Source organism: Leucoraja erinacea, chromosome 38 (genome assembly GCF_028641065.1).
Source record: "Leucoraja erinacea ecotype New England chromosome 38, Leri_hhj_1, whole genome shotgun sequence".
Taxonomy (NCBI): Eukaryota; Metazoa; Chordata; class Chondrichthyes; order Rajiformes; family Rajidae; genus Leucoraja; species Leucoraja erinaceus.
In genome coordinates, this window is record NC_073414.1 from 5,862,969 (window position 1) to 5,890,490 (window position 27,522).

Genomic DNA, 27,522 nt, shown 5'->3' on the forward strand with positions numbered 1-27,522 from the left:
TCCTTGTGGCAACCTCGTTCGCTCGGGAGGCGGTAGATGATTTGCACCAGTTAGTTGCTGTTTGCAGCCTGACCATGCTTGCACGGCCAGCAATGGGGTGGGATTAGCGTGCCAGGAGGGTGGAGGTGGAGGTGGGCAAAGATGCCAATACAAGTGGCAACCGAGTCTGCTGCACCCATGCAATGCCACCGCGGTACCACGTGGCCGGCGGTGGGGGTTGGGGGGGACAGGGGGGGGAGAGTCACGTGGTGCGGGCGGGAGGGCGCGGGCGGTGCGTGTTGTTTAGAGGCCTGGCAGCGGGCTCGAGCGCATCGCCTCGCCTCACCTCACCGCCGGCGGGCGAACGGACACCCGCGGGGTGGTGGTGGGAGAGGGAAGGGCAGTGGGACCGCACGGCCAACGCCATCCCGCTCACGGCTGCGAGGTAATAAAGCGCCTGGGGGGTGGGGGAGAGTGACCGGCGGAGAGAAGCAGGCGGACAGGCCCGCTGGTGGCACTCGAGGCCCAGGCGCCTTTTGTTCGGACTGTGAGTGCGTGTGTGTGTGTGGGGCGTGGGCCTTTGGCAGCGCTCACTCTCACCACCCCCACCCTCGCCACCTCCACCCACCTCCCCCCCCCCCCCCCCTCCTCCTCCTCCTGCTCCTGCCGCGGTGAGAGGAGCAGAGACGGCGAGGTGAGCGGTGAGCCCACCCTCTTACTTCCCACCCTCCCCCCCCCTCTTGCTTCCCTCCCACCCTCTCTCTCTCCCCCCGAGAGCGGGCTGTGCTTGGCCCGCACCCAGTCCACTCCAGACCCAGACCCAGACCGCCAGACACGGAGCACGGCCCTGTACAGCAGGGCCCCGGCCCGACCGCCTCCCACAATGGAGAAATGGAGAGCAATCACATGTCCGGCTACTCCCAGCGGTTCGCTCCCCATTGTCTCCCCGTCTCCCTCGGGGGAGGGTTTTCTTTGAACGATCTACCTCCCAGCTCTTCTATTTTAACTGGCCAAAAAATCACAGTCAAAGCCCGCTGCAGAACCGGTCCATGTGAAGTTGGCTGCCGCGAATCCAGCGCGTAAATTGCACCATTTATTTTCCCCTCCCCCTCCTCCCTCCTCGCTGCCCGCTTTATTAATCGGAGTTCTCGCCGCTTTCACTTCTAGGATGCCTTTGCCGAGTCGAGTGTGGAGCAGCCGCCTGACCCTCGGCGATGGCTGACGGCGGCCAGGAGCTGCCGGCCTTCTCCCGCCCCCCTTCCTGCTCCATGGCCGTGCATTGATTGAGGCGTCGCTGCGAACTGCAGGCTGCCTGCCCAACGGATTGCAAGCGCATACCTCTTGTCGTGTATCCACACACGTACACACACACACACACTTCGCCATGGACGGGAAAAAAATTGATGACATCGCTCCCGGCCGTCTTCGCCGCCTTGAAGACAACAATGGCGTGATGAAGTCTCCTCCATCCTGCCTCAAGTCCGGGAACGTCAAGGTCTATCTGAAAAAGTGGAGCATCTGGGACAAATTTTACAATTTGGGTACCGAGATGAGAATGTCCAAACGGGGAAGGTTTATGTTTCCATACTGTGAATATTCAGTCTCCGGGCTGGATCCCGAGAAAAAGTACATCATGGCAATGGATATCTCTCCAGTGGACAGTTACCGCTACAGATACAATGGATGCAAATGGCAGATAAATGGGAAAGCAACCCCACATGTAATGGGGAGGCTTTATTTCCATCCAAATGGGAGTGTTTCTGGAAAAGAATGGATGCTTAAGACATTGTCTTTTGCCAAACTCAGATTGACCAATTGCCCTACAGCAGAAGAAGGCAATGCAATCCTTCATTCAATGCATCGATACATCCCCCAATTCCACATTATTGTAACTGATGGAATCATTGAGAAGCTAAACCTGAATGATCCCCGTGTCTACACATTTGTCTTTCAACAAACTGAGTTCTTTGCTGTGACAAAGTATGAAAATAAATTTATCAGGCAGCTAAAACATTTCTATAATCCCTATGGCACTGCACTACGTGACCTAAAGACCTCCAAACAGGTAAATAATCAGCTATAGATTTTTGGTGGAAAATTGTTATTGCATATAAGAGTCGGGTGTCATGATGCAGCTCTGTAAGATTTTGGTTAGGCTGCATTTGGAATATTGCCTGCTGTTCTGGGTACCCCATTACAGGAAGGATGTGGAGGCTTGTAGATGGAAGGCGCAGATACAATAATTGAGTTTGAGGCTTTTAGATAGGCACATGGATATGGATCACGTGCAGGCCGATGAGATTAGTTTATCTTGACATCAACTTCAGCACAGATCTTGAGGACCTTACGGCCTGTTTCTGTGCTGTACTGTTCAATGTTCCAAATGTGACCAATGGCCTTGCCCAATGAACTTGGTCACAATTGTATTCATCAAAGAGCAGTTAACTTTTAATAATAATGTAAATCTTGGTGCTTGCTCTTGATTTTTTTCCCCACAAGCAGTAGCTCTACTCTACAACCAAAAGTCTAACCTCCTTTTGCTCTGGTTTTTTATTTCATTCTTCACATGTGTAAATTATTAAGTTTTATTTGTAATTGTCTACTGTATATTGTGTTGTTACTTGCGAGCAAAGCACCAAGGCAAACTCCTTGTATGAAAACATACTTGGCTAATAACATTTATTCAATTCAATGATTTAAACCATCTCCGTTGGCACATTCTTGTAGAATTTTATTCTGCTGAGACAATACAAATTAAAGAATGCAGACTCCACTAGAGTCCCTTAAGGGCCTATCCCACTTGTACGACCTAATTGCCGACCTCTGCCGAGTTTGCCCTTGACTCGTACTCGCAGCATGGTCGCCATGAGGTCATGGGAGGTCTTCGTAACTCTTCATTATGCTCGTGAGTGGTCTCCGCGTACTCGTGTCCTCAAGTAGGTCAGTGTGATATGTCTTGCTGCCGATGCAGTAATATCCGATGTGATTAAAGCATAAGCATCTTATAGTTCTGATTGCAGTTGTGTCAGTGCATCCACTGGATCTACACATCCAGTTGTTGATAAAATTATACTATTTGCCAAGCTAGTTTTGTAACTAGCATTCAGTGTAATAACAAATGCCTCCCTGGTATGACCACCAATTTTGCTAAATTGTGTCCAACTCGTGCAACTTGAAAGTAGTTTTGCCATTGATTGTCCTATCAAGCTACACTACAACAAGTCAATGAGGCATCTTGCCAAAGCGTTTCAATATTTCAGGGCTATGCCCTGTTCTCTTATCTCCTGAAACCTCCCCACTTGCCCTTCCATTTGACATGCCTCAAATGTAAGTAGCTTGTGCTTAGCTTATGAAGATAAGTCAACCAGGGAAAGCATTTGCTGAGAGGCAACCACTTTCGTCACTTGCAGGTTTTTTTCACAAGTTCACAAAGTATGGTAGAATTAGGCCATTCGGCCCATCGAGTCTACTCTGCCATTCAATCCGAGCTCTGTCCAATTTTCCGGCCTTCTCCCCATAACCCTCGACACCTGTTCTAATCAAGAATTTGTCTATCTCTGCCTTAAAAATATCCATTGACGTCCCCCACAGCCCTCTGTAGCAATGTGTTCCACAGATTAACTCCCCTCTGACTAAAGAAGGTCCTCCTCGCTTCCTTTCTGAAAGAGCGCCCTTTAATTCTGAGTGCCCTTTAATGACCCCTAGACTCTCCCACCAGTGGAAACATTAGATGTTCTTGGGTTTGTCAAAAGTTCTTTGTGTTTGTCCTTTGGGAATTTTTTGAGAATGGTCCTCGTGTATTGATTTTACTTGTTTTATTATGGAAACTACCTAATTGTATCAGAAATGGGGAAATTCCTGTCTGGAAAGTTGACTGGAATCCCAAGTGCATGAACGGTCCAGAGCAGTTTGTGATTCTTTCCAGCTTCTCCCTATGAAGCACTGAATGATTGTTCATTTTTTGCTCACAGGATGGTGTGAATAGCCGAAAGGCTAGGAAGCGATGTGAAAAGAAGTCTTTCCTCAATGTAGTAAAAATACACGATACCACAAATAATAATGAGGAGTCTGAGCAGAAACTGAAGGCAATTATTCCCCTAAAGGATGGTGCAGGAAAAACCCAAGAATGTACAAATAACCAAGGACTTATGAAACAAATGAGAAAAATTCCACCTGTAGAAAATGTACAAATAAAACAGTCATTCAGTTTTGAAGGTCAGTAATAGGAAGTCAATTACTTCACAGAATATTCTCCTATTGTGGTCCTAAATGCATTTATTTAAATTCCCAATCTGGTTATTGCAACTTATTTTCATACCGTGCAGGTTTCTCCACTCAAAGATTCTTCCTTGTTAGATCAACGTTTCATTCTTACTTGGCACCATGCTGTACCTTGCTTGAGCTATTATTTTTTCAAATGTTTTCTAATTTGTTGGCCACTGAGATTAATTATTTCAACAGTGTATACCACCACCATCGTCCAAACCACCCAATCTAGTTTGTGTCCCCACTAGATTATTCTATTATTTCATCCTTGTCATATTTGACACTGTCTTACAAAACAACACCCTTTAAAAGATTAAATCAATTAAAGGCCGTATTCAAGCAGCATTAGCACGGAAATTTCTTGCCTGATTCTGCTCTTATGATCGTATCCATTACAACCCAAAGGTTTCAGAAATGTTTCAGTATGTGAATCTATTACAGTTCGCTGGTTCATTACACAGAACAGCAGAGAGGCATGTAGATTGAACTAGAACAGAATAATAGGACAAAACTTGGGGGGAAGAATAAATGTCCAGCATTCCAATGTGCAAATTGAGGAATGTTTTCTTGAATTTCCTGAGACACAGTGGTGACACAGTGGTGCTGCGGTAGAATTGCTGCCTAAAGGAGCTGTCCCACTTAAGCGATTTTTACTTGCCGGCACCCGTCACAGTCGCAGCAGGTCGCCGAAAATTTTCAAAATGTTGAAAATCCAGCAGCGACCAGAAAAAGGTACGACTCTTTGGGCGACTACTCACCACCAAACAGGCATCACCCCACAACATGTCTTCTTATAAAATCAAGCAATCTTTTAAATAAAAAACAAAGCTTCTACTTACCTCCAACAGATTCTCAGGACAGGATAGCGGAGATTGAAAATCTTGAACAGAAACTACGGGATGAGCTGATATGGAATGGATCACATGAAATACTGCATCCAGTTCTACAAAAATGTTTGTACACTTTTTTGCTGTTTCCTACTTATGCATGTTCCTTTTGTTAAATTTACATTTTAATCCTTTTAAGTTCAGCATTTGAGCAGGGGTTGACTTTAATTTCCTTAGTATTCAACTTAAACATTATATGAACTGGTTTCTGCCTTTGGTATTTTACACTTCCAAATGTGGTTAGGTCAGTAATTGCCATTTAAACTTGCAGAGAAGATTAAAGGGAGACACGGTGGCACAGCTGTAGAGTCACTGCCTTGCACCGTCAGAGACCCGGGTTCCATCCTGAGTAGGGGGGGCTGTCTGCACAGAGTTTATATGTCTCCTGTGACCGCATAGGTTTTCTCCAAGTGCCCCGGTTTTCAAAAACGTACAGGTTTGTATGTTAATTGGCTTCGGTAAAAGTTGTAAATTGTCCCTGGCGTGTAGGATAGCGCTAGTGTCCGGGGATTGTTGGTCTGCGACAACTCGTGGACCGAAGGGCCTATTTCCGCGCTGTATCTCTGAACTAAACTAAACTAATTTTGTGCTGGTGAATTGGGGAGTCTTTTTTCTGAAGTTGGAGCTGAGTGGAAAGAACTTCACTTGGAGTGTGTCTGCGCTACAGCTGAAATGGTAATGCTTGTGTGGACACCAGATGCTAGAAACTGAAAATCAGGAAAAGAGTACAGATGCTGGAAATCTGGAATAAAACTCAGTAAATGTTGGAAACATCAATGGAAAGAGAAACAGTTAACTTTTCAGGTCCAAAATCCTTTATCAGAAATATATGAAGAATAACAGTGATCCCAATATCAACCCCTGGGGAACTTGATGATTCATTTCTTTCCAGTCCATAAAAAGCATTTCATTCTGTTTCCTTTTACTGAGCTGCTGCAAACCTTTTTATACCATGGTGTAAAATCTTGATGAAATGCCAAATATGTGCAATTAGCAATCGTTGACAATTGCATGTCATTAAAAGATTGATATACGCTTAAAAAAATCTGTGTTTAAAGGCCACATACTGTAAGGTAACAGAAAATAGGAGACTTGGAGAATTCTGCTGTTCTTATAACACTGGCACAGCATCTTTCTTTGCCTGGCCTGACTTCCATGTTTCCTGAGACTATTTATACCCTCCGCCAAAAAGCCCAGGGTTAGCCCTCAAAAATGTGCAGATATTTACATCCTTGTGCCTCTCTGAGTGGCATGACTATAGTCAGGAGGTCAAAGTATATTGCTTGCTGGTGAGAACTGCTGTTGTACCATACTATAATACCTTCCATTGATGCTTGAGTTACTAGGCCTAATCCATGGTCTTTTAAAATAAGTGAACTGATCCTAATTACTTAATTGATCTCGCTTATTGTGCTTATGCTCGCGCTCTCATTTTCTCTAGCTGGCATAAAACTAAGTGGCCTTCAGATCACCGAATGGCTAAACTTGAAACATTTAGGACATGCTTTGTATCATGGACACTCTGTTCCCAGTTCTGAGCAGAATGCTGAATTGAATTATTCCTCCTTTTCTGGAGCCGAGTCACATGGAATGCGAGGTAAGTAAAGCATTCAGTCTAAGTTTTAATACAAAGTGTTCTCTTGGATAATGTGGTTTGTGCAGCCAAGATTTTGGTGCCGTTAAAGGAAGGATTACAGATGGATAATGATCTCATTCTTGCATTGCCCATCTGAATTGAGCAGATTGGCTGCATTAATAATACTTCAGGCAATATCTGTGGAGTGAATAATCTGACCATGTAGGGTTCTAGACATGAAACATTAACCTCAGGAGCGACTTTCACCCAGAGAGTTGTGAGTCTGTAGAATTCTCTGCCACAGAAGATAGTGGAGGACAATTCACTGGATGTTTTCAAGAGAGAGTTAGATTTAGCTCTTGGGGCTAACGGAATCAAGAGATATGATTTTGGATGATCAGCCATGATCATTTTGAATGGCGGTGCTGGCTCGAAAGGCTGAATAGCCTACTCCTACACCTATTTTCTATGTTTTTATCAGAGAGCTGAGACATCTGTGGAAGATTAGACTGTTAAATGATTAGTTTAGACTGTTATGTTTAAGAGGGAACTGCAGATGCTGGAAAATCAAAGGTAGACAAAAATACTGGAGAAACTCAGCGGGTGAAGCAGCATCTATGAAGCGAAGGAAATGGCAAAGTTTTGGGTCAAGACCCTTCTTCAGATTAGACTGTTAAATGATTAGAGTCCGTTGGAGTAGCACATGGGAAGTGGCAGGATGGCTGATATAGACTTCCAGCATTGCACGCCAGTACTTCTGCAGGGATGCATTGGTTCAGCCTGACCCCAGGGTGAATAACAGAGATACCAGGAACTGCTGATGATGGTCTGCTCTCAAGTAAAAATAAAATAAAATACCAGAAAAGCTCAGCAGAATCGGCAGCAACTGTGGAAGGAGAAACATAAGTAATGTGTTAGTTTAAATACCCTTTGCCTGAATAAACCCAATATTCTCCATTCAGCTGAATCCATTGGCACTGGTTTGGATGCATCTGCTGTAGATATTTTGAGGATAGGGGATCAAAAGAGGAAAATCAACTTTGAATATAAAGTTCTTTATGCCACTTGTGACTGGGCCTCAATTTAAATTGTGTTTCTCTTGACTCAGTCTTCCTTAAACTTTAATCCTTTGAGGATTTCTGCAAACAAATGGTCCACAAATATACCTGCAAATCTTTTGTGTATTGGTCCTCAAAATCACAAACATCTAATCACTTGAAAACTTGTGAAGGAAAGAACTGCCGATGCAGTTTAAATCGAAGGTAGATGCAAAATGCTGGAGCAACTCAGCATCTCTGGAGAGGAATCGGTGACGTTTCGAGTCGAGACCCTTCTTCAGTCATAAGACATGTCTCGACTTGAAAACTTGTGCTAATTTTAACAACAGCTCATGGTCAGTCCTGCTTTGGTAAATGATATTGATATTGGGAGGTATGTTAAAATATCAATACATAATGACATCAGAAAAGAGCATACATGCTGGGTTTGTGAGTTTCCGTTATATTTACATATCTTGTGAATTTACTACTTGCAGAAACCGGAATTCCATTTATCTCCCGGACAGGAAAAACCAATGATCTCACCAAGATTAAGGGTTGGAAGAACAAATTTAATCTGCAGCCAGGGTCACCTGATGACAAACCAAACCCATTACCTTCAAGTAAGCAAGATTTAAAAAAAATATTTTGTGATTATTTTGTAAAAAGTCTGACAAGGCAAGTCGATTGTCATGGATTGGTGTAAAAATAGAATATTTGGAATTTATGTGCTTTTGTAGTGGAATAGACAAATCAAATCTGTTCTGCCTTGATTTGAATTCAGATTGGTGAGCACAGAAGCAAAGAATGAATGAAAGCTGGCTTTAGTTGCGATTTGAACATTTTTTTTTGTTGACCTGGTTTAAAGTTAAAAGAATGAGAGAGCCGCCAGGAATTAATTGTCAAAGCAACAGGTGTGGTTGACACTTTCAACAAAAAATCTATTGAGACGGGGAAAGAGTCAAGCCAAATGTTATTTTGTAGAACAAAGAGCATAGAACAGTGCAGCACCAGAACAGGCCCTCGAGCCAAAAATATATGTGCCAAGCATGATGCCTAGACCAACTCTTATCTGCCTGCTCATAATCCATTCTGCTCTGGAAGATTAGATCGCATGGGATCCAAGGAGAGATAGCCGACTGGATAAAAAAAATTGTATCATGGCAGGAAGCCGAGGGTAATGGTGGAGGGTTACTTTTCGGACTGGAGGCCTGTGCCTAGTGGAGTGCCTTAGGGTTTAGTGCTAGACTCATTGTCACCTGTATCAATGATTTGGATGAGAACGTTCAAGGCATGATTAGTAAGTTTACAGATGACACTAAAGTGAAGGCCGAAGGACGTGTTTCCATGCTGTATGAATCCGAATCTATCCCTACATCCCTCCATTCCCTGCATATCCATATGCCTCTCAAATGTTTCTTAAGTGCCGCTGTCATATTTGTCTTAATTGCCATCCTGGCAAGGTCTGTGCTCCAAAGCTAATTTTCATGATGATACCAACCTTGTGGACAGTCTAGATCTGTTGCGGACTGTTGGCTGGGAGGAGATTGTAGTTAGTAGTCATGCAGCAGAACTTGTGGAGCCCAAAGGCAGTGGTCCAGCATTCCCCAATGGATTATTCCTGCTTGTCGGGCTGTCTATGGTTGGTTAAATAGAGCCACAGAAGTATAGTTGACCTCACCCCAGCTTGATGACTGTGAAATATATAGAGGAGGATGTTTTTTTTCTTCTTTAAATCATATAAAAGACGAGGGTCATGAAGGTTCAGAGGGACAGTCCCTATTGTGGAGATAACTTGTACAGAAACTTAGAGCATGAATCTACTCATTCCTTTCCTTAAACTAAGCTTGAATAGATTTTGTATTGGTCTATTTCAATTTTGAATTGTGGAAATTGTATTTAATTCAATATTTAAAAAAATTGTCTTGTCTCTCAAATCGATACCTTCAGTTTCAGTTCAGTTTATTGTCACGTGTAAAGTTTATTGTCACATGTACCGTGAAAAGCTTTTGTTATTCATGCTTCTTTTTATACGGTTATTTATGATTCCTTTATGCTTGCTTTTAATAGGTGCCACCACTACAGTTATTAAAAATAGATCAGCATTTGTTAGTGATCTGCTGGATGAATACCTGGAAAAAGAAGGGAAGATTATTGAACAGCAATCTCTGCTGTATGACTATGAGATGCCTGAGATTGGTTGTCGTACTCCGAACCTCTTTGATTCACCATGTAGTATTCAACAAAACCCTACTACCCATTCACCTGACTTGGCTCTGCCACCAAAAAACAAATCTGCACATTTGGAAATGCCACCTGTGCTGGAGAAACACTTCAGCGTTACAAACAAAGGGATATTCATCAGAGATGTACAAAGCAACAGCGTGCGTGGGAAAAAAAGGCGTAAAAAGCATAACAGCAGTTCTGTGGGTAAAAGGTCAAAAATACCCAATCAAAATAAAAATGCGTCAAAACTATCGATTAAAGATGACCCGACTCAATTTCATGTCACACCCTCACAAAAGGTGAGCAATTTAGTATCAACCTTTTTTCTGTTTTTTTATTAATTTTATACATTTTCTAGTGATTTTATTTCCTTCCTTGCTCTGTATTTTCACCCTTGATGTGACATGAGCCAGGAGCGGGATGAAATGCTGCTCGCTTGCCTATGTGGAGGCTACTTTGACAACACCCAAGCTCAGTAGCTTCCATGACAAAGCAGCCACCTGACTGGTAACCCACACAACATTAAACATACATTTGCTTCGCTGCTCATTGTGGCTACTGTCTTTATGGTCTAGAAAATGTTCTAAAGCAATTTGCCAGGGAGTCTTTCCAGAACTACGATTCTTGGAACTTTTCTTACTGTTTTTTCTTCTTTTTTTTAAAGAAACAAATGAAACCAAATCCAGCAAACCTTAACGTCGTGCATGTGTCATCAAGAACCAAAGGTGGAAAGAAATCTAGTATTTCAGAAAGTCAAAATGAAGCCACATACGTTCCAGGTGAGGATATTGAAAGAAATATCTTTGAGATGTGAGGAATCATGGAGACAATGTCTTAAATTAGAAATATTTTTTAATGCATTTTTAAGTGAAAATCTTACATAATCATAAAATATGCAAAATAATTCTTGTTTATAGAATTCTCATCTTCTAAAACCCGGGCTACCAATTTTTTCAAGAAAAATATTGCATATACCCGAGTTGGAACTTAGCCTGAATTTTACTAATAAAGGGTGTAAAAATCCCACCTTTGGGTCCTGTCAGCATTTTACATGAACCATTGTTTAAATGCAAGTTTTGTCTGAGCAGTGTTCTGCAATTGATATTGAATGTTAATTTGTGTTTACATTGGAGTCAATCAGTTGAGAAACAGGCCCTTCAACCTGTTCAGGCATGTTAAAGTTCTGCTTTAACATGCCTGAACTGACCAGCAAGTCTCTGCTATGTTTGACGATTCAACATACTTAAACATTACTCCACCATCGTCTGGGCAGTGTTTTGCAGATTTCATCCACCTGGGTGAAAATAATCTTTCACAAAGGCCCTCTAAACTCGAACCCCTAACCTTAAACCTATACATTCTGCCATAGGACTATCTGCATTAAGGCACAACAAGCTCTCCTGGGTGTACGGAAAAAAATAAACTCCTAAGCTTTTCATACTGGTGATGCTTTCCATGACTGGGGAACAATATTTTTTAAATTAAAGTCCCCTTCCACTGTAACCCTTCCATCTCTGTGATTTACGCACATATCTGCCCCTCTTATCTCCTGCTGACATTTCTGAAGCATGCCATATACCACCGGTAAATTATCACTCAAGGTTTGTTGCTAAGTTATACCCCTTATGGGCTAATTTGTGGAGTCTTCGAAGATATCTTCCCCCAATACTTAATTTACTGACTCCTAAATAAGTTGTAATACCAACTCTTTTTACATTCTTCCCCCATTCATGCACAAAGATTTATACCCTGGAATGTTGAATTACTAGTCCTGCCCTTCCTTCAACCATGACTCTCTAATAGAAACAATAAGCAGAAATGTTACCTTAATATTTCTGGTCCATAAAACTTTATATTGGTAGGCACATAAACTATAAGCTGAGAGCTGATTTAAAAAAAAAAAAGGCCCTTTTAAAAATAAACGAAGTTGTGAAATCTAACTCTTATGTCAATTTGCTTCTCGAATTTTGTGCATTTTCTGCTTCCATTCTGTCTCCTTTTCAGTTATAACCTTTTTAACATGTTTCATTGCTAATTTTGCTAAATAAATCTTTGCACTTGGTTAAATTTTGTATATATCTATAAATATATATGTGAATTATTCCCTTCTCAAGTTTAAATGTAACCCTGACACAATCACAAATGTTTAGCCAAAGGGGACTGAAGCTGGTAAAACTCTGCTCTGGTTGCTGCTTTGCGATAAATGCTCTTTTATTTTTGACAGGGGGCAGTTATATCTTATTCTGTTTAATTCTTCATTCAATGTCCTTGATCTCTATGCTGGCTTCCTAACCCCTTGTATACTATTTTCATCAATTCTGGAAACAAATGATCTCAATAATCGTTGCTTCCGTCTATATTAAGGCATCAATTAGTTTTTGCTTGCGGATCAGGAGTCAGTAGCGCTATTCCATACCTTAAGACTACTGCATGAAGGCCCCAGTCCATGCAGATAGTTACCAAGTTTGTATCATTTGTTTTTGCATTGTGTATGAAATATTTTGTAATAGATAGGGCTAAGATAACATGTTAATTAATTTAATATTTTTATTGCTCTAATACCGTTTCTTCTCCATTATCTGCTCACAAAAAACACTTTTGCATTGTTATTAACAATTTTCTTCCTCTTGCAGATGCTAAAAATGTAGAGCGAGAAGAAAGGTGTAAGCAGCTACCATTGACGCCAAACAAACCACCTGACTCTAAAACAGTTGAGATAATATCCTACTGTGCATGGAACGAAAGTCGTGTTAAGATAATTAAGCTGATCGCAGAATGTGCAATGGCTAAAAAGCTTCCCTGTACACAGCGGTTAGAGACAAATATGAAATTCACGTGGAAAAAAGGGAAGGGACTTTGTCGTTTTCCCCTAAGAAGCAGGTTGATTTGAGAGCATCCATCCAGAATTTCTCTGACTTGGAATGTGTATATGACAAGCCAATGGTGCAAACTATGGTGATTGAAGCTGTGGTTGGCAAATCTGCTTTTAAAACAAAACTGAATAATTTAATATCCAAGGTGAGAGCTTCACTTTTTATATATTCCTTCCTGCAGCAATCAGTGGGATCTCTGATTACCATGCCACCTAACAATGTGCAATGTTCAATTCAGTGACCTGGGTCAAAATTTGTTAAGACTATCCTAACTATAGGCCTTTTGAGCAAGGACTTTCTTGAGCGTTAGTGTTCTCTGGGGCTCATCATACATTTGATTAACAAGTTTTCAATTACTATATCTTCTGGCTAGCAAGCTGTGTGTCTTTCTTCAATGGATTTAGTTTAGTTTCTAGATACAGTGTGGAAACAGGCCCTTCGGCCCACTGAGTCCATGCCGACCAATGACCAACACTATCCTACGCACTCTAGGGGCAATTTACATTTATACCAAGCCAATTAACCTACAAACCTGTACGGCTTTGGAGTGTGGGAGGAAACCGAAGATCCGGGAGAAAACCCATGCGTTCACGGGCAGAACGTACAAACTCAGTACAGACAGCACCCGTAGTCAGGATCGAACTGGGTCCCTGACGCTGCAACTCTACCGCTGCACCCTGTGACACTGGTTCAATTTAGTTTGTGTAAATTACAAACTATAGCATTTTGTTCCGATGTCCCTTCATTAATAGGCTTCTGAACAGTCCTTTCATAAGCTACAGCTAGATTCACCTCTACCCCATTGCAGAACATTGGACTTTGTCCATGGAACTGATGCGCGACAATGCTGAGAACTATATTCGGCACTCTGTATCCTCTCCTTTGTTCCATCTATTGTACTTGAGTTTGAATTGACTGTATCTATGTTTGGTATATCTAATCTGGATTACGTGCAAAACAAACCTTTTCACTTTACCTTGGTACATGTGACAATAACAAGTTTCAACCTCATTGGAGATTCAAATATATTCCAATACCACAGTAGAGCAGCGAGGTGTTCCTTCATTTAGTGAATGTGATAAGGTTCTGATTAGTTGCAAAATAATGCAATACAGATTTTGGAGAGGAAATTTGACAACAGCTAGTAGTATTGTGTTTAATTACGGAGATCCTGACTTGAGCATTGAACAGTGTGTGCATTGTAATAGGAAACCAGAGACCGGGGAGAAGGGGTGTGTGGGCAGGCTGTGAAATGTTGTAGTAATGGAGGGGAGGAGAGGATGTCTCTAAAATCATTCCTTCCTTCACTGATGGCATAATTCAGAAGATTAAATATTTATGTTTATATCCAACAGTTCACCCATAACATGTTTAACCTGTTCCATAGCTGTGGAGAATGTTTGGTTTTTATGTTGCCAATATCTTCATTGTAGAATAAAATCAATGCCTTTACAGGAAATTTATCTCAATGTTTTTGTAGTGTTTTACTAGATTTGTGATTTGTATATTATGTTTTAGGCTTCCAAGAATAATTCCAACCAACCACCCGTCGAACAGATTAGTTCACCAGTTCATGTTGTGATGGATGTAGAAAAAAATTCATCGTCACCCGTAAAGTCCTCTGGTGTAACCAGTTGCACTGCCTCCCCACCCAATAGCGTGACTAGTAAGTAAATACTCTTGGTTCACTACCTGTATTTGAGTGCCTTTCATCCTATCTTTTCATAACAGTCATTTCAATTCAGGTGGTAGCTTTTTAAAGCCGAATGAAATCTCCAAAACATCTTTGAATATACCTCATTAAAGTGATTAATACTCTGAACTTGCTTCAAAGTCTTCCTTCTACATTTGTGTATTCAGCAGCTCTATGATGTGCAGAAGTGTAATGGATTATTTTTCCAAGTTACTGGCATTTGATATAGGACGCTACATCTAAGGTTATTGTGAAAAATAAAAGCCTACAGTTTAAGGATAGAAGATTGACTTTCATTAAGTTGGTACTAGATTTTTTTTCTTCTTCACTGTGATGCAGAACAGGATGACTGAGAAATAAATTTGCCTACTTGTGGTCTGCTTGTTTTTTGTTTTAAAATTCTCTCATTTTATTGTTTGATGGCAGAATTTTTAGTAATGGACACAAGAAACTGCAGATGCCTGAATCTTGAGCAAAAAAGTAAGGTGCTGGAGAAACTCAGTGGGTTAAGCAGCATCTGTGGATGGAATGGACATATTACGTTTTCTGACTCAAAGTTAGAAGAATGTTCCTGACCCAACGTCATCTGTCCATTGCTTCCGCAGATGCTGCGTGATCCGCTGAGTTCCTCCAGCACTTTATTTTTTGCTCAGTATTATATAATAGTTTGAGTGGAGAATTGCCCCTTCAGACACCTCTCCTTTTTACGCAATGACGTATTCTGGCACGTTCGATGCTGGGCTGGGAGATAAAAAGCAATGCAAGATGTTCTGTGGTCCTTGAACAAGCATGATTGACAGATCAATTCTTCTCTCCTCCTGTATATTTGCTTTCTCATTTGAGCAATTTCCTCTGTTTAATTAATCACATCATGCTGCTAACATCTGAATATCAGTAGTGAATCAGTTACATAATACATGAAACAAACCCATAACATGTAATATAATCTTTAGTACCAGCAAATTAATGTAAATGTTCGTATACAGTAATTAGATACTTCACATTCATATTTCATCTTTTCTGCAGCAGAAGATAAAGCTCAATCACTTCCCGTGTCGATAGACCAGAAAAAGGAAGATGTCTTCACTGCAACTACTGACGCTACGGTGAAAAATGTTCCCAAAGCCCCCACCTCTTCTAATAAATCTGCCGTCACTACATTCCAGAAAATTGGGGCTTTGAGTAAAGTGATAACCAGAACAACTCTAACACCTACTTCAAGCTGCTTTGTGAATCCTGTTGCATCACAAAATAAAATTGAAACCTCATCTACTCCAATCCGTTACCTTTTGTGTAAGACCAATTCTTCTGGATTGTCTTTAGGTAGGCTTGATATTCATGATTTCTAATCATATTTGCTATCATGTAATCTATTAATGTGTTATTTGTTCTATATGATAACTTTAAAGTTTGACTCATGCAGAACTAACAAAAGATATGGCATGTAGAGGAATAAGAGGATTTCAGATGGACACATGGAAGTGCAAGAAATAGAGGAATAAGGATCATGTACAGGCAGATGAGATCAGCTTAACTTGGCATCATGTTTGGCGCAAACATTGTGGGCTGAAGGGCTCATTGCTGTGCTGTACTGTTCTATGTCCTATAAGTGTTTGGGTATTTCTATTTCTCAATCAAAAACACCATGAAACCGATCTGAAAAATCTTGAGTTCAAATAGACATGCTAATTTGGCCACAACATGATGTAATCCTTGCATTAAATTGGTGATCTAGGTTTTGTCGGATAAATAACAGCTAACCTTCTGATAGTTTCCATTACTTCCCACATGAAATGGCAACGTTTGGGATTTTATGTGTATCTAAACTTTAAAACTATTTTTCAAAAGTTTCTGATGATTATTTTGCTATATGCAGCCAACTCCTATAAAACAAGAACAATTAGTTCAATCAGCATAAATTTCATTTTTTATAACGCAGCCCTGCTATCTTCTTCTTTCGTGTGACGTGCACAGCCTAAAGTTGGTGGACAACTTGTTCTATTTGATCTTCCATTTGTGCACGTCGAGTTGATTGCATTAGTCGAAACAGGGCGGACCACGTGAAAGTTGCAATCTGCCACCCCAGCCCTTCTATTACATATACCGACAACTTTGATGCATGATGTTCGCTTTTAATAGCATGTTATTTTGTAATGGCTGTACAGAAGATGTAGCAACAGAATATTTTTTCACGTCTAGTGTTCGCAAGTTCATAAGTAATAGGAGCAGAATTATGCCATTCGGTCCATCAATGGCCCTTTGCCATTCCATCATGACTGATCTATCTATCTCTCCCTCCTAACTCAATTCTTGGACCTTCTCCCCATACCCCTGACACCTGTACGAAAATATCTAATGAGTAATTTGAATAGTAGTGACTTTTTTAATAAACATTTGTAATATTGCATATGACCTTAGTTTTATACAATTTTTTTAGTACGTTGGGTACTATTTCTGGCTTCCTGGCTCTGAGAATGTATTAATATAATTGGCTGGTCATCCATTTTACCAGCTTTTGGCCACACTGACCCATTTGAACACGATGTACTAATTTCCCAAAGCAAAATAGTGCAGTGTGGGAACTTAAATAAAAACACATACTATGGATTAGGGAACATCTGGGGCAAAATAAATAATTGACATTTCAGATTGATGATTGTTAATCCCAAACACACTGTGTGCATCTTTCACTATTGTATTGATTTTGAATGATATACGACTTTCCTGAGTCTTGAATTAAAAGGAACTAAAATGCTCTGACATTTATTTCACTATCATAACCTTGAAAATGCATTGGCGTGAGTAGGAAAAAGAATGTTTTTTCCTCAGAAGATGTCTACCGTGGAAAAATTACGTGAATTGTTGGCTTCTCCTGTAGTTTTTTTTTAATGGTTCATCTTTCTGTTAGGACCAACTGACTCTCTTGATCAAGATGGCCGACAGTGCTCCGTCGCCCTCCCAAGCACCTTGAAGCTACAGCCAGGAGAAAATCTAATGCTTCGGCCTGTTAAGTCTGCAGATGGCCGACAGTTATATAAACACTCCAGTGGGAAAGTATTCCAACTAGTTTACACCAAGCCTCCAGGACGAGTCCCAGTTCAACAGTCTGACAACCCTCAATCATCCATTCTAGGTATGTAATGTAGATATGCGCAGAGTATTCAGTACTAGAGTTACTGTGTGGTCAGGCAGCAGCCCTGAAGAACATGGATAGGTGGTATTTTGGGTTGGGACCTTTCTTGAGTCTGAAGAAGTGCCCCGACCCGAAATGTCACTTATCTGTGTTCTCCAGAGAAGCTGTCTGATCTATTGAGTTACTCCAGCAATTTGTGTCTCTTTTTGTATAAAATAGCATCTGCAGTTCCTTGTATCTCCAGAATATTTAGTACTGCTGAGTTGTATTTGCTGCTCAAAGTCTATCTAGGCTTGCTTTTGGTAACCCCCTTACTATAATAATTAGGGAAAAGCTATGATTGTCCAAAGTGTGATATCAGAATAGTACACCTTGATATTTTTAACCACCAAACTAACATAGTGGGAAATTATAGCCATAGAATATTATGCAAGGAATAATATAGGGAAGGTTCTTAATGTCTCAATGTGTAAATGCATTATAGGTATGGAATACCTGATAAGTCTAGATGCAGTGAAGTCGGCAAAAAAGGTACTACTCGTGATTAATTATAAGATCCCTTGAGGGAAAAATGTGATAGACACAAGGAACTGCAGGTGCTGGTTTACAACAAACAACAAAAAAGACACGAAGTGCTGGAGTAAGTCAGCAGGCCAGACAGCAGCTCTGAATGACACCTCCCCCCCCCCCCCCAGTAGTAATTTTTTTTAAATGCCTGGCACCTTCATGCTTGTGAACATTTCATAGTTGCTGGGGAATCTTAGACCTTTACCTGATTGTTCTTTTTAACTGCTGATTTAATTGTAATTTGATAATATGTTTGCGATTTTACAACGTGGTTCACAATGCATTGCCTCACAAATCAAAGATCCAACGATTGGTCTAACTTCCAGCGGCGGGGTGAATTACGAATTATTACTTTGAATGAAAGTTTTGTTAGAGCACATCAGTTGCCAAACAGAATGGTCTTTCATCTTTTTTGAGGATTTCACATGCAGTGTGTCCTTTTGTATGATGGTTGCAGGTTAATTGTTTATTTAAATAATACTTTGACCATTGCCATACAGTCTAGACAGAATTGTTGAAGATTAGTATTGTTTTAATTCCAGGAAGCTCTCCACCGGTCGATGTGCTTGCACCTTCTACTGCTGCTGTCAAAGGTGATGGTAACACTCCTCGTTGCAAAACGGCTGCTACAAGTTCCGAATCGTACACTAAAAACAGTGTGGAAAGCAGTGCTGGGACAGGTTTATCCACCTCTTTATCTTCGTGTGACGTTGTCACCCGTGATGGAGCACCGCCACAAATTCAGAGTAGCTCTAAAGCTTGGAATATGGTGGATGAAGTTTCTTCACTCCAATCACTACATCCCTTTCCAGAAGACACCACAACAGAGGTCAAACAACACAACAGACCACATACTATCATTCCAAGGGCTGATTGCCAGTCCAAACCAAATAGTGATGAATTAAACAATGATACACCTGACTTAAAAATGGAAATTGATCCATTGAAATTACCTGAGCCAGAAGAATACAATGAAAGCCCTGGTACTGTCGAAGGTTTTCCTATGAAAAATAGAGGCATTACTGTCACTGGAACTTACGAAACAAAATGGGCACCTGAGATTGAGGAGGATCACAAAACGACTGATCACGCATTACAATTTAAATGTGACCTTGATGTCCACAACTCCAGAAAAACCCTCGTTAAGATGGAGAAGGAGGTGTCGGAAATAAATTCCTCTGAGCTGGTTGATCCTGACAGTTCTGAAATATGTGCCGTGACGGTTAAAGAGGAACCTTTGAATGAAGAGGAAGGCAATAGTTTTACCACGTTAAGAGAAGATACGTTTAGAAGCTCCAAGCTCTGGAACCGATCATTCAATTTAAATACAGAAGCTGTGACTGAGGCAGAATTGGGGGTAGAGGTATGTATAGATGAATAAATACTTCTGAAGAAACAAATTATTTTTACCAGACATTGGCTTTACCATCATGGCAATGGAAATGAAAGCTGGAAAACTAAATGGATTAAGGATTATATTTCTGTGGCAATGCCTTTGACTTAAAAATTAAGTGCTTGTTGCACACAAAATAGTTGTGGATATTTAGGTGGTAAATATTTTCAGTTTAGTGGTGGTTAAACAAATGTTGTCAAGCACACATCTACTCAATGGAGAGTTATTTCCCTCACCCATGGGGGATATGAGGAGGAGGGGGGTGGGGGGTTGGTTGCAGCTTATCAGAAGGTGATGTGGGTTTTTTAAACCCTCCTAGTCTGATTCCATTTTTGTTTGGTCCCCAGTCAAGTCAAGAGAGTTTATTGTCATGTGTCCCAGATAGGACAATGAGATTCTTGCTTGCTGCAGTACAACGGAATAGAGAAGGCATAAATACAGAACAGATCAGTGTGTCCATATACCATAAATACACACACACACACACACGCACACACACACACACACACACTGATAAAGTGCAATAGGCTGTTATAGTTCGGAGTTTGTTTGAAGTTCTGTTTAATAGTCTGATGGCTGTGGGGAAGAAGCTGCTCCTGAACCTGGATGTTGCAGATTTCAGGCTCCTGTACCTTCTACCTGATGGCAGCGGAGAGATGAGTGTGTGGCCAGGATGGTGTGGGTCCTTGATGATGTTGGCAGCCTTTTTGAGGCAGCGACTGCGATAGATCCCCTCGACGGTAGGGAGGTCAGAGCCGATGATGGACATGTAAAGTTTGGTCCCCACACCAATTCCTGTTCTCTTTTGAGCAATCATCCGAAACTTCTGTGACTGAGACACTTTCAAGCTCATTAAATAAGGAGACATGCCAGAGCAAGGATGTAGTCAGAGTTAGTCATGAGCTTCAGATAAATATACGATGCACTTCATTTACTGAGCAGAGTCAGTAACCTTTATGGATTTACCAGTATGCTGAAGCAATTGGATGGCTTTATTTAGGATTTTAGATTGGTTTATCAGTTGTGGGGGGAGGGGGGGTAGCATGTTGTGATATAGCTATTAATGAAAATTACGAATTTTTTTTTTGTGGGGCATTTTGTATTCAGTCAACCAAATTCATTCAGGTAGGAAGTGAAGTTGGTGAGAACGGGAGAGAATTATAAAATAATTGTATCTTGGAGGATGGATGTCCTCTCACAAAATAAGAAGACATTTCAAGCAACTTAGATGGTGAAGCTGGCAGACACTTACCACCTAAATCAGTAGAACTGCCAGTTTTCTTTCCCCATAAATGCTTGAATCTGTTTGTCATGTGGTAGATTAGCCAGGACATGATCACTGCAATGTCCCACTCCCAATTCCTTGGGCGGCAGCAACTCCTTCAGTGCAGATCCTGAGGAGATCTATACATTTGTCTTACTCATTTCAAGAGATCTTCCACAATGCCACATCGCAGAAGATGCTGTTAAGCTTCATGAACTGTTAGCAGAATCGCTGGGGAAATATCAGTTTAAATGATGCTGCGACTAGTTTTAAGTTGCTGTACATGAGACTTCTTGCAAGCATTTGACATTTTGAAGAATATCTTCCATCTGGGTATTTGTTTTTTCTGCCACATCTATAACTACTGTGAGTTATTCTTTCCCTGGTAGACAAAAGTGCTGGAGAAACTCAGCGGGTGCAGCAGCATCTATGGAGCGAAGGAAATGGGCAACGTTTCGGCCCGAAACGTTGCCTATTTCCTTCGCTCCATAGATGCTGCTGTACCTGCTGAGTTTCTCCAGCACTTTTGTCTACCTTTGATTTTCCAGCACCTGCAGTTCCTTCTTAAACAGTTATTCTTTCCCTTGCAGACTCATTCCAATAGTAGAAGTAGAGTTGGATTTGGAAATCTGATGTCCAAATCAGCGATACCACGAAATTCATCAACTGACAGTAAACTGGATGTGCCACACAGGTCAGTAACAGTAAGGAGCAATGAAAGTTCCAACTTAAATCTCTATTATACTAAAACTCTTCCCTTTGTGCTTAAGATTCTAAATGTCTGTGTGAGCCAGGGTTGTGTTGGCTTACTTTTAACTCCTTAATTTGTATCTTCTTCCAAACGCTTGGCCACAGCCTTCCCTTTTTCACACATGCTACTCACAATTTCTCTGCCGACAGGATACATATCTTCCCGTTGCATTTCAACCTATATTTAACACATTTTACAAACAGCTTCAAATGATTAAAGTTTTCAACGTTCTCATTTAGAAGGAAAAAATTCCGACTGATGTCACAGTCGACTCCCAAGTCACGGCGGGACACTCCACGCGGGAGGGGCACTCAAGCGCTTCATACACAAAAAAATTCTGACTGCCGTCAGAACGGGACACTTCGCGCGGGAAGGTCACTCAAGCGCTTAAAACACACGAAAAAAATCAATCCACTCGCAAGTCGGGTCCTCGGGTCGACACCCGCTGCCTCGCTCGGGTCCACGCCCGCCCGCTGCCTGGTGGGGAGGCGGTTGCCGTGAGCCGAGCCTGGCGACTGGGCCTGGGCTGGAGCTGGAGTGAGGGCCGAGCTCGAGGCTTGGGATGGGGCCGTGACCGGCACCGAAAAAGAAGCCGCCGGTGCATCCAAGGACAAGCCGGGGTCAGGGACCAGCCCGGAGATAAGTTGGGGCCTGGACTGGAGACCATGTAGCGGCCGAGCTGACAGCTGAAGTCTACAGCCAGGGCCGGGCTGAGTACGAGAGCCAGGCCGAGTTCCAGGCCCTGGCGCTGCTCTACGACCTTCATAGGTGCTGCGGCAGGGAATGGGAGTGAGGAGAAGAGGATGAGGGAAATGAGGAGGAGGGAGATAGGCTGGGGCTCTGCCCCCCTCCCTCTCTGCCCCCCTCCCTCTCTGCCCCCCCCCCTGCCCCCCTCCCTCTGCCCCTCCCTCTGCCCCCTCCCCCCCCCCCCCTCTCCCTGCCCCTCACCCTCTCTCCCTCTCTGCTCCAATGGTTCCTGGTTCCTATTTGGTCTAGTCTATTATAAAGAGCAGTCTAGCGAAAGTAAACCTGAAGTAGTGTTTCAGCCTAGGATAGGTATCAGGATTTGTAATGGGTATAGATGTATTTACATGTGGCCTGATCAGTGGCTGGAAAGGATTTCCAGAATATTGAGCACATTGAAGAGGGAGCCAGATGTCATAATGATGTTGGTGGATTTGTATTCCACAAAGATGCAACCAAATAGGATGGAAACTCTTTAAAATAATCTATAATGTGTAATCCCCCTATTTATTGTATGTACTGAGAGGGTGATATTGATCATAAACCTCTTGTAAATAAGTTTCCATGTGAGTTTTAAAATTTTACCTTCAGTGGCACAGTTGAAAGGATGTTTGGTTGCAAGTAACATGATGGTTATCTCTGCAAATAATTTGACGAGATTTTATTAATTAAAGCAATGATATCTAATATCTTGGCTAAATTCATTGGGCAGTAAATTGCAGGCAATAGCAATTGACCTAAACTCAATTTTGACCTAAATGCTAAGTCTTCTCTCAGATATGTGGGAATAAGGGAATTTCCTGGAGAAATCTGTTCCTAACGTCATTTGAGAAGCTTGTGCGATGTAGATTTGTCATGTCATGAGGTGCACAATTACTGATAACAGTTTGAGCAGTTGGCTAAGCCTTAATTACCATACCATCAAAGCTGAATATTTTTGATAAACCGATGTTTTAACAAAAATTCTATGATTTGGGAAAAAGACTTTACAAATATTACCAAACTTGAATAAAGATCAACTTGATTAAATATCTGATATTCAAACAAATATAAATTGACAGACACCTTGATATCTGATGGATGTTCTTCACCATTGAAATGAATGGAGATGTTCTGATGTTAGTTGAAACTAGCTCGGATCATTGAGGTATTTTTGTAATGCCCCCAATTTATTTCAACTTCCCTTCAACTTGACCCCACTCCCAAAATTCCTACCTGAATTAAGACCTGTCCTTGTATCTCTTCCCTCTACTTCATCCAAGGACCCCAACAGTCCTTCCAGGTGAGACAAAGATATACATGCACCTCATCTAACCTCAAGTGTAGACTTGGTGACCGTTTCGTTAAACACTTGCGCTCGGTCCGCTGAGGCCTACTGGATCTCCTGGCTGCCAACCATTTTAACTCCCATTCCCATACTGGCCTTTCCTCCATTTCTTAAAACGCCTCTCTTTCTTCACCCCCCCCCCCCGCTATAAGTCCATTAAGTAGTTTGCAGTTCACAACTACCGTATTTCTGCGAATTTGACACCCCTGGCCTAAAGGAAGCGTTTCAGTACAAAAAGGCAATCCAATCAGAAGCGACGACGCGTTAGCACGGGGATTTTCTCCATTTCAAACACCTGGTCTAGGTAGGAGCTGTGTAAATTCTGTTTAAGTTGTTTAACTCTGTAAATTGTTTAACACAGTACATTGTTTAACACTGTCAATTGTTCAAATGTATTATGGCATTTGCGAAAAAAAGGCTTTCTTACACCATTGGCTACAAGTTGAAAGTTATTGGATATGCCAAAGAACATGGCAACAGGGCTGCTGAGAGACGTTTTGGACCACCGCCAACTGAGAAAATGATCCGTTATTGGAGGAAGCAAGAGGACCTGTTGAAGCCTGTGATGAGATTTAAACGTAGCCTACATTGCTCTGCAGCAAAGTGGCCAGAACTTGAGGAAGAAATTAAGAATTGGATAGATGAGGAGAGAAATGCGGGCAAGTCAGTGTCAGCAATTACTATTATTAACGAATCAAAGTTGAGGGCAGCTGCACAAGGTCTGGATGATTTTCAAGGCACGTCAAGTTGGTGCTAGAGATTTATGAAGAGAAATGGACTTTCAATGAGAACTAAAACAAGAACTGTTCAAAAGATGCCTGAAGATTATGAAAAGAAAATCAATGCATTTCATAGCTTCATAATCAATGCAAGAAAAGAGAATGACTATGAACTGGGACAAATTGGAAACATGGATGAGGTGCTGTTAACGTTTGATCTAATGTCAAATGAGACGGGGGATATCAAAGGCTCCAAATCAATAATTGTAAAGACGTCTGGACACGAGAGAACCCACTACACTGCAGTGCTATCATGTTGTGCGGATGGGACTAAATTACCACCACTACTCATTTTTAAGAGGAAAACCATGCCAAAAGACACAATTCCACCTGGGATTATTATCCACGTGCATCCAAAGGGATGCATGGATGGGGATGGAACGAAGCTATGGTTGGATAAGGTCTGGTCACGGCGTCCCGATAGCCACATTAAAAAACCATCCCTACTTGTGTGGGACCAGTTTCGGGCTCACCTATCTATGGCTACGAAAGAAAGGCTAAAAAGAGGGAGGTCGAAAATGGCAGTGATCCCTGGTGGATTAGCTTGCCAACTTCAGCCTTTGGACGTATCCATCAACAAGCCCTTTAAATTGTTTATGAAAGAGGAATGGAATCAGTGGATGAGGAGCAAAAACCATGATCTAACAAAAACAGGTTGTTTGAAAAGGCCATCCATTGCTCAGGTGTGTGAGTGGGTTTTAAAATCGTGGACCCGTGTTAAGACCGAAATTGTCGTCAAAGCTTTTAAAAAATGTGGCATCAGTAACGCGTTGGATGGCTCAGAAGACGACTATCTCTTTGACGATAGTGATGCTTTGAACAGCAGTGATGACCCTGATGAATTACCGGTAGCCTTTGCAGATTCGGAAGATAGTAGTGAATATTCCGGATTTGAAGATTAAAATGTTTTTCATTTTTGTAATCTCTGTAATCTTTGTTCCGTGCACAATTAAATGTGATCTTTTCCAACCGCTGTGTTTTTTTATTACCGCACCGGTATATACATTATCTGTGTTTTGTACTGGAAATGGCCGCGAATGGAAATGGCTGCCACCATGGTAAATGGAAATGGCCCCTACCATGGTGAATGGAAATGGTGGTCACCATGGTGAATGGAAATGGCCGCCACCATGGCGAATGGAAATGTCTGTTTTATTTATTTTTTAATTAGCGACTTCACAAATCCCTCCTGGATTCACATCTGTTTCTATATTTAACCTTTGTCCAAAAATATTCCTGTCAAGGAACCTCCTTGCCTGGGGTTGTCTGTGGTCAGTCGTGCTTTGTCCTGCCTCTTTCCCCCCCCCCACTCCCCCAACTATAACCAGTCTGATGCAGGGTCCTGACCCGGAAGGTCATCTCATTTTCCCCCAGTGATGGTGTCTGACCCACTGAACTACTCCAGCATTTTGTGTCTATCCTCAATAGCTTTCTCTGCAGTCTTCTCTCCAGCTCACTTCCTATGCGGTCTTCACTCTGCAGAATTGTGAAACCTCAGAGAAATTACCTTTTCTGTCTCACCTTAAACTATGGTTTAGGTTTACTGTTGTTACATGTACCAAGCACAGTGAACAGTTTTGGTCATTGTCCCCATTTCGATAACCTGCTAAATTTACAGATAAAATCTGGTTTTGGATAATCTAATTTGCAAGAATTTTAAGAAATGAAGTTTTGTAAACATGCAGTGTTTCCATTTATTTTTTTTAGCTGTTGCTAAAATTTGAGATCTGTTTAAGCTAATAAGTTGTTGCAATGGACTGCATAAGCCATAAACTTTTCCTATTCTTTAGGGGATATTTCCAGCCTTCACAGTCGTCCAGCCACTCCACTCAAAGAAAGGTGAGTCCAATCCAATGTTTGGTTATGTTGCATTATCATTACAATACGCTTCATTAAACCTCATTTATCATTACAATAGACAATAGGTGCAGGAGTAGGCCATTTGGCCCTTATAGCCAGCACCGCCATTCAATGTGATTAGTTAAGATACTCATTGTACCTCAAACACCAATACTGACCTTTATCCTATGGGCTCAACTGGCTTCTTAATGGTTTTGTTATTCTTAGGCATTTGAGTCCTCTGTATTCTGTCAAGCTCGTAAGAAGGCAATATTACACAACATGAGAGAACGTGAGTCCCGTAGGATGATGGAAAATCGCTTTAAAATACTAAAGAACAAGCTTTTTGATGACCGGCAAATTGCATCAAAGGGTACAATCCTTGATGAGGTTTGTGAATAATTTGATTAATGTTCACAGAGTAAGGAGTGGTGAGATTTTTTCCCCCCCATTTTTTAGCTGTTTTCACCGTACCTTTCTTGCATACATTGATCTTCTAAGGCAGTGATTCTTAACCTTGGGGTTGGGACACCCACGGGGGGTCATTTGGGGCTTTACCGAGGGACATGAAGGGGTTATAAATAACATATCCATTTGTTGAGCCCATTTTTAGGAACCTAACAAAGGTACATACCACATACAGTATTTTGTTTGTGTATGCGCGTACGTATGCCAAAATGGTTAAGAAACACTGTTCTAAGGGGTAGAAACATAGAAATTAGGTGCAGGAGTAGGCCATTCGGCCCTTCGAGCCTGCACCGCCATTCAATATGATCATGACTGATCATCCAACTCGGTATCCCGTACCTGCCATGTCTCCATACCCTCTGATCCCCTTGGCCACAAGGGCCACATCTAACTCCCTCTTAAATATAGCCAATGAACTGGCCTCAACTACCCTCTGTGGCAGAGAGTTCCAGAGATTCACCACTCTCTGTGTGAAAAAAAGTTCTTCTCATCTTGGTTTTAAAGGATTTCCCCCTTATCCTTAAGCTGTGATCCCTTGTCAGATATCTTTGACAATTAAGAGATCTTTCTGGTGTCATTTAGTGCAGTCATAAGATTATTTATTAAATTAAACAGATCCCATTTCTGGCTGCAAATCATTTATTTGACTTGCCTGCTGGCATTTTAATCGCAGAGCAAGTAAGTCACACCACAAATACAACTCCTGTTAATACAAAATGA

General features: G+C 41.6%; 2 protein-coding genes across 4 annotated transcripts in view; both read left to right on the forward strand.

The window, feature by feature from the left end:
• The first annotated feature begins 272 nt into the window (after nucleotides 1-272).
• LOC129714185 (MAX gene-associated protein-like) lies at nucleotides 273-12,861 on the forward strand. Of its 3 annotated transcripts, none has more exons than XM_055663697.1 (9): nucleotides 273-424; nucleotides 1,147-2,044; nucleotides 3,951-4,194; nucleotides 5,094-5,198; nucleotides 6,574-6,729; nucleotides 8,273-8,368; nucleotides 9,816-10,270; nucleotides 10,636-10,750; nucleotides 12,605-12,861. In XM_055663697.1, exons 2-9 carry the CDS (start codon nucleotides 1,364-1,366, stop codon nucleotides 12,859-12,861), a joined length of 2,109 nt encoding a protein of 702 aa, XP_055519672.1. In that variant the 5' UTR covers nucleotides 273-424; nucleotides 1,147-1,363. The 3 variants fall into 3 exon arrangements, with proteins under 3 accessions (XP_055519672.1, XP_055519670.1, XP_055519671.1); XM_055663695.1 differs by having other exon boundaries at nucleotides 274-424; nucleotides 8,243-8,368; XM_055663696.1 differs by lacking the exon at nucleotides 273-424 and adding an exon at nucleotides 655-673 and having other exon boundaries at nucleotides 8,243-8,368.
• LOC129714184 (uncharacterized) overlaps nucleotides 12,774-27,522 on the forward strand; it is a 38,545-nt gene continuing 23,796 nt past the window's right edge. The window contains exons 1-8 of the mRNA XM_055663694.1: nucleotides 12,774-12,989; nucleotides 14,363-14,510; nucleotides 15,564-15,860; nucleotides 17,446-17,670; nucleotides 18,780-19,600; nucleotides 21,485-21,588; nucleotides 26,286-26,334; nucleotides 26,563-26,724. Of these exons, the coding sequence (XP_055519669.1) occupies nucleotides 12,912-12,989; nucleotides 14,363-14,510; nucleotides 15,564-15,860; nucleotides 17,446-17,670; nucleotides 18,780-19,600; nucleotides 21,485-21,588; nucleotides 26,286-26,334; nucleotides 26,563-26,724 (1,884 nt within the window). The 5' untranslated portion in view covers nucleotides 12,774-12,911. The remainder of the gene's footprint in view (nucleotides 12,990-14,362; nucleotides 14,511-15,563; nucleotides 15,861-17,445; nucleotides 17,671-18,779; nucleotides 19,601-21,484; nucleotides 21,589-26,285; nucleotides 26,335-26,562; nucleotides 26,725-27,522) is intronic.